At 37.8% G+C, this 7,769-nt stretch overlaps 1 protein-coding gene across 5 annotated transcripts; it reads left to right on the top strand.

The window, feature by feature from the left end:
* The first annotated feature begins 926 nt into the window (after positions 1–926).
* Positions 927–6,850, top strand: LOC143450598 (intelectin-1-like). Of its 5 annotated transcripts, XM_076951206.1 has the most exons (5): positions 927–2,510; positions 2,700–3,334; positions 3,775–4,661; positions 4,855–4,941; positions 5,509–6,850. In XM_076951206.1, the coding sequence occupies exons 1-3, from the start codon at positions 2,336–2,338 to the stop codon at positions 4,003–4,005; spliced, it is 1,041 nt and encodes a 346-aa protein (XP_076807321.1). In that variant the 5' UTR covers positions 927–2,335; the 3' UTR covers positions 4,006–4,661; positions 4,855–4,941; positions 5,509–6,850. The 5 variants fall into 5 exon arrangements, with proteins under 5 accessions (XP_076807321.1, XP_076807320.1, XP_076807322.1 ...); XM_076951205.1 differs by having other exon boundaries at positions 4,855–6,850; XM_076951208.1 differs by having other exon boundaries at positions 931–2,498; positions 4,855–6,850.
* The last annotated feature ends 919 nt before the right edge of the window (positions 6,851–7,769 follow it).

Raw genomic sequence — 7,769 nt, 5'->3', positions numbered from 1 at the left:
ATCACTGAAGTATTGTCATCTGGTTGATTTCATGTCAGTTGATACTTGTGCGTCGGTCGTCTGCTGTGTAGGCTACTGGCGCACAGCTTTGTGGGCACCAACCGATTTCAGTTCTTCATACAGTTAGCCTATTATTTAAAGTAGACTAAGGAAATTATTCGGTGAAAAAAACTGAAAACGTCTGGAAAATAGCGAAAGGTTGTTTACTCTTCAGTGAGTAAACATGGCTGCCGTGATTTTAGCAGTGAGCTTTTGGAAAATTGCTCAAACCGTTTTGGTGAGATACGAAGAAAACCTGCTTTCTTTTGGCTTAAAGTACAGTACAATTTCTACGATATTTGTTTCAAATCCCTGTCAAGTGAGCTTTTAGTAACACAGTTTAAATTAGATTTAGGAGAATGTAGACATTTCAGGAAGTTTTAAAATGTGATTGCTTGTTGTAAATGCTGTAAAAACGTAGAAATCAACTTAGTTGAAAGAGCGTTTCCTTATGTAAATTAATCCAATTCAAAAAGCGCTCTAAAAACCCTAATGTAACCTTTTTAACCTCAGTACAGTACTATTCAACAAACATGTTGTTGCATAAAGAACACCTTTTCTGGTAAGACGACAATGACTGATTTTTAGTCGGTTTCGTTTTTTTACACGCAGCGTAGATCGAAATATTTTAGTTCAATGGAATTGAGTAACCATGCGTTTTACGTAACACTAGTATAGTCCACTTTTAGAAAAATTTTCATTCTTGTTTCAGCCCATTTATTCCTTTGTTATGTAACATTATAAACGTGCTGAACCTTGCGAGTACTGGCCGCGCAGTAACCCCACACGTAACTTTTCGTGGCTTGCATCAGTTTGTTATTGTTACTGACGTCAGCAGGTTATTTTCTTTGTTAAGTTGTAAGAGTTCGAGGTAAGTTGTGTGAAGTTCTTACTAAACTAGCAGGGAACAAACCCGTTTCACCTTGAGCCTTCAATCTGTTAATCAATAAAAAAACAGCATTGAAGTTTTACGATAAGTTCAAAACAAGTCACTTTACGTCATGTTTAGATAGTTGGACGCCAGTGTTATTAGTTCAGCATTAGGTTAATTTCGACAGACGCCATGCTTAACGTTAAAATGGTTTGTGTAGCCTGAAGGAATTTAAATTTTTCATTTGCCGTCATTTATGAGCAAATGACAGTGTTCTGTGGTACAAGATTAGAAGCTTTTGGCTAAAGAAACTATCTTTGCGAAGGCTTATAGACTACTTTTAGCTGAGATATTTGTTTAAGAAACTGGTATAACCGAAGTATGTCCACGACCATAGACACGTGTTGTGTTGATAGATGGATTAACGCAAGCAACGAAATGGAATTTGCGTGGTGCACTAATCACCACATTTTAGAGCATTCTGCCGTCGTGCTCATTTTCAATAGTCTTCCAGTTTTTACGTTGGAATACGGAGCTGACTTGTCCGGTAATGGTATTCGAAAATGTATCTTTTACTCTTCGTGTGTTTCAACTGCAGCTTTCGAACAAATTTCAAATTCGTCTGGCTACTCACGGGTTTCCGCGAAACTGGTTGCAAAATTGCCGCTGAACAGCGGAATGTATTGTGACATTTTTAACTCCAAGAAGTCAACCATTCGAGGCATTTTCATGAAGCTTGGTATTAATAAGGGCTTCGAGAAATTGCGAGCTCGTCAACTGATTGCGATAATCACAAGCATAGAAATGGGGGATTATCAACTTCTATTGAACAATTGCCGTGATTACGTTATACGAATAGCCACACTTCTTCGAGACGAGCCGGAATTTACTGTTGGTAGCTGGAATGACTTTCAGGAGAAAATGTTGAAGCTTAGATCAATTGACGATTTGAAATTTGAAGGAGCAATAAGATGCTCGCCTGAAATTATTAAAAATGCTGTAACAGCTTCATCGCTTTGCCATGGAAATCAAAATGAAGATTATTATTTCTAGCAATTATACGTTTAGTATTTTTTAACATTCCAGCAATGATGCCTATTTTGAAAAAAGTTTTCTTCGAAAATTATAGGCTATAGAATAGATAGAACGTAATAGAGTGTGTTTGGCACTTTATCTCACTTTGTACTTTTTTACTCAGTTTGTTTGTTACTTATAATTATGCATTTAAAGAATAAAGAGCTCAAAACCATGCTTTCGAAAACATTTATACTTGCTTAACCGGTTCAGACCAGCAAAACAGCCTGATTACCAACATGCTCGCAATCTTGCTCGAGGCAAAGGACTGAAGGGAAAAAATGATTACGATTTTAAAGTTAAAAATTTGTTAAGATCTGTCAGGCAAGCAGTTTTAATCAAAGCAGTACAATGAAGCTGTTTATCGTTTTTCTTCTTGCTCTTACAAATTGTTCCTTCTCTACTTGTCAGCATGAAAGTGACGGGAGTTCTACGTGCGGCTGTGACACATCCATTGGTGAAATATGTCGTCGTTTGGAACGACTTGAACGTCAGATCGAAAACTGTGCAGGCAGTATATGTGTTGGTGTATAATCTTGTTGCATATAGTTTGTGATCTTGTAATTCTGCTTTGCTTATAAAGCAAGTTATATGCATTTATCTTGGAGATAAATTAAAGCAAGATTTTATATATAAATATAATGACAGATTTTTGTTGAAGTGCTTGAGATTTCTAGTCTACGCAAAGAAATATGACGAGTTGTGTTTGTTGTAGGTGACACGCAGTCTAGTACCGTAACCGTTGGAAAAACCTGTCAAAGAGTAAAACAAGAGAACCCTGATGTCCAGCAAGACGGGTCATATACCCTCGTGGATGAAAGCGGTACCGAATACGACGGGTATTGTGACATGACCACAGATGGTGGGGGGTGGACATTGGTTGCTTCCATTCACGACAACGACGTAAGTGGAAGATGCACAGCCGGGGATAAATGGTCAAGCGAACGCGGAAACAACCCACAAAATGCTCATGGGGATGGCAGCTGGGCAAACAATATTACCTTTGGTAGTGTAGAAACTGCCACTACACGTGACTATAAAAGTCCGGCTTACTTTCAAGTGGAAGCCAAAAACATTATGATATGGCAGGTTCCAAACCAAGTTTCAAGTCGGACTTACAGCAGCTCGGCTTACTTCAAATATCGAACCACTGACGGCTTTCTGTCTCAATATGGTGGCAATTTGCGCAGTCTTTTTGCAGATCATTTTCCTTTAACATCCGGAGTATACAGTTATCCATCTGACAGTGGCCCTTCGGTACCAGTTGTGTTTGATGTTGGTCTTAGCAGCGAAGTGTTGTCACATTTTCCACCAAATATACAATCTAGTTTGGAGCCTGGATACATTCAGGTATTCACCTTTGTCATTGCTTGTAAAATTTAGTCTTTCGTTAATAGCTATACAAAAGCTTTTGTATAGTGTTTGGCCTTTACAAAAAGAATTTTGTAATAGCCGACAGTTGCTATAGTTTCAGAACAGAAACCTATCGGTTTACGACGACTTAGGTAGAATAGGATTTCTAAAAGGTTTCATTGCATGGAGTAACCTAGCTTATAGTATTGCGTTCTGACATCTCTGACAAATGTTGCACAATGTGACTTGAAATTTAGTTGATGAAGCGAAATCGTGTTTTTGTTACGTTTTCTTGCTGGGTTGAGAAAACTTGAAATAAGTTCATTTTCTTAGATTTCATGCGGTTGTTAGTTGGTATTTTCGCGGTTTGAATGACTGCTTCACAACATTTTACAAACCTTGACCAACAAAGTGTTTAAAACAATTTTCTGTAATAGTTTCGCGCTATCAGCACCTTCCTTGATGCATATGCTTTGTGCCCTGGTGTGCGTAATAAGCCCACTTCACGCTATCCATCCTACGCTTGTCTTGGATCTACTGGGTGGAATCGGTACGAAAACTACTGTGGAGACTTCTCTGGATTCAAGTATCCGAGCTCAGCCCCAGGAACAGGCTGGAGCGCAGATGACCGACTTCTCAGCACAACATTTTTAATTTTTTATCGCTAGACGCCTACGCGGTCTTTGTGACATTTTAGCATCTAACCATAGCGAAAAAATAATTGAATGAATCAAAAGAATTACACAACAAAAATTAAACAACATCCTTTTTGGCAACCCCCAAATAAGCAATCGAAGCAAGTTAAGCATACATAAATGATAATTCATAATTGATTTTTCGTCACTAATAAATTTATTTCAAATGCGCGTATTTCTTTTAAAAGCATTAAATCCATAAATTAACGTGCTAAAATAACTAAGTGTGGTGCTAGATGTTTTTATCATTCACAATCCATTGCTTTGCACTTTTTTAATGTATAGGTCTAAAGTAAAAATACAAAAAGAATAGGCCTGTACGCAGCGCTTGAAAAATATAATTCATCATCTTGGTACATGCGCAATGAGACCTTCAGCACTGCTTATCTGAGGCGGGGAAGTGATCCATTTATGACCTGCAAGCCAGGCTTCAATTTCAGAAGCCTGGGTCGAGATTGGAAAGGTCACGGCTCGTATAAAATGAAGCCTGGATGAAGATTATAGAAGTCAGGGGTTCTGCAGATTGAAGCCTGGGTCGAGATTGGAAAGGCCATGGCTTATCCACCCATATACGCACCCCGTATGTAGCCTACACACTTTCTCGGTGGACAAAATGGACCAAAATTTATGTATGTATATATATATACAGTATTAAAAGAAAAGAACAGTATTATATATTCAATATTTACACGATTTCGTATGATAAAGCAAGACATGTATGATAAAGATAATGTTACTATACAGGGATGCAAAAATAATCAATGCGTTAAAATATTCGTTATTGACATATAATTGAATTTATTTTTAAAATTTTAATGTTAGGATTCCAGCTGTGAATCCATTGTGGTATAGAGATGGCCAGGCTCATTGTTTCTTGCAAATTCATATTCGGCCCTGCCACTTATTGAGGTAGGCTGCATGGTCGTATAAGAATTAACATCACCGTTGTCATTTGCCATGCTGTATGCTACCTCATGCTGTTGTCGAGTCCTAGATCTTATTTCATCGTAAACTGGGGCCTGGTTATTCTGAATTGCCACTTCATACCCGTAGTTTTCCATAACACTCTCCCAATTTTCGGGTGAAACTGCTGGTTGAAAATTCACTTGAAATTGATTATTGATAAGTGGCAATCTCATCTTCTTTTGCGACTTCCATTTCTGCATGGCAACGTAAGACATAGCCAACACCAGCAATAATGCAATAACTAAGGCGATAATTACATTAATTTCGACATTTGGCGATGAATTTTGTCGGTCGCTTGTGGTTCTTGCGTATGTTGTATCTGTCACAGTAGCTTCAGCTGCATGGTGTGTGGTGCAATCAAGGGTTCTATAGAGGTGGCAAACTTGCTGCATTTGTGAGGACTCATTTGAGCACAAACTTGTATTTGCTACTTCAGTCCCATTTTCATAAATGCATTTTCGCTTCACTGTACGAACTCCTTCTTGGATGCTACAATTTTTCCTTTGACAGTCTCCGTTAGGACTCCACTCACTCCACGACGCCAAGCAGGTAACGTTGGGGCTGTAACAATCTTCCTCAATTGTATCTGTGCCATTTGAACACAGCGATACGTCGAGTGATTCAGTGCCGTTATCAAAAACACACCGTCTGGTTGATATGCGCTTTCCGTTGGAAGAGCAATTGCTGGTTATGCAGGGTCCATCTCGATTCCATTCCCTCCAGGAAGGAATGCAACTCTCCTCCTGCACATCGTCTCCAAAACAAAGCCATTGATTTACTGTCCTACCATCACATTCTCTGCATCGTCGTTCATATCGCGTTTGGCCCGTATCAACACAACCTTTTACTTGCTCCCAATCTGACCACTGAAAGGCATTGCACTTGTTTACATACGAGAAAGTACAGGTCTGACTGTCTCCAGTAATTCTGAATGTACAAGTAACGGTAACCGTTTGTTGAGAATTTGTGCAGGACGCTTCAGTACACCCTTCCAGTCCACTGTACGAATCACAAGCCCAGTTGACGTCATTTGGCTTGATAAGGATTCTATCGATCTTAATGCTATAATTTCTGCTCGGACAAACCGATGTTCGTGATCTCACGCCAAACGAAAAACCGCAAGATTTGTACCCAGGGTCAGTGTTATCTCTAAACAACTCCCATGATGAACATGGCTGACCAGACGCTAAATACACTAGTGTACACCAGACAGACATTGCATACAAAGCTCTATACCCATGCATGGAACATTTAACAAACATATTCAGACCGTAAATAAATTGCAATAAAATAGAATGCAATCTCTAACTGACAAACGTTTCAAATGGTAATATCGCGCAAGTAACATAACGCCTACACACTTCTTAGGCCTATAACCTACGAAAAGACGTACGTTCTCAGTTGTGTTTGTGCCATCATTTTGTTCACATATAGGCCTACGTCATGACGTATTTGGTCGAAAAGTATCAAAAGCAACGTTAACTGCATGCTTTTTTGTCGATTCTACAAGGTATGGGGTTTTTCCATTTTGTTGGTTGCAAAACTGTGTAATAGTAAGGGAACGTTTTTGTGAAAACGTTATATGTACTGATAAGGTTGACAATTTCTCAGGAAAACTGTATGAATAGCCATTCTATAACTTCGATTCAAAATAATTGGAAATTTTTATTGGAAGAATTATTGGAAGAATCCCTTTTTAATGTTTGTCGTTGTTTTTAATCTAAAACGTGTTTTTAGAAAATTAACAATAAAGTGTGTGTGATGTATTTTGGGTTCTAGACCCTGTGTTGGCAATGATTTTCTTTCTTTTCTGCCTTTTATGAAAAGTTAAACCAATAAAACCCAAAATGTATTTTATTGATTGCAATGTACGGACATTCTAAACGAAATGTACAAAGATTCATATTATACATGAGCCAATTGAACATGTTTTTTGTAATTTTTCGCCTTTTTACCACGCCAGTGCTTTTTTGTTGATGGCTGATCAACTTGCGGCACAACCAGTTTTGTTTGTAGTGTGAACAAAGACTTTACAGTACATGAAAGGAATTTGACATTAGTTTTCAACGGAGCAGTTTGAAATCACATTGCTACGTCAAAGTTAGAAGAGTCCCAAGGTTCTTAAAAACGTTCCTATATTAATACTCGAGTATTTCGAAAGTTAAAGGACTTTTGTTCAAAACGCAAAAACTATTAGTTAAAACAATTTTGTTTGTGTGAGTGCAACGTCATCGAATCAACCAAAGTGACCGAATAACAGAACACGTATGGTTGAACAGACAAATAACGAACTGAGACGCTTGCATTACAGACTGCTTGAAATGAGCTTGAGCGACCAAGGCATCGGTATACCTTATAAGACTTATGAGGATGTATCTACATCTTATGAGATATGCTTAGTAGTCTATACTTAACAAAATAAGAAAGAATGGAAAGAAATAATTTAAACCAGAAAACGTTATAGGTGGATGCAAATGCAACAGCTGAATTTATATCCGTAAGTTTTAATTTTTATTTTTATTGGGACTTTAAAAATCATGTTTACAAATTACCAACATTCAACAAAGCTTCAACTTCAGCAAATATTTGCAAATGTGATTAACAGAACTACACTATACAACAATATACGCTGAACATAAATTCGCAATAGTGTCATTGTATGTTGCTATATATCCAATATCTACATTAAAAAGGCTGAAATTAAGGATACATAAGGCAGAATGTCGAACGAAACTCCTGATACTTACAATGTTAATAACTGGATAACCTGC

This window comes from Clavelina lepadiformis, chromosome 3, assembly GCF_947623445.1.
Source record: "Clavelina lepadiformis chromosome 3, kaClaLepa1.1, whole genome shotgun sequence".
Taxonomy (NCBI): domain Eukaryota; kingdom Metazoa; phylum Chordata; class Ascidiacea; order Aplousobranchia; family Clavelinidae; genus Clavelina; species Clavelina lepadiformis.
This window is presented reverse-complemented; position numbering and strand designations above follow the sequence as displayed.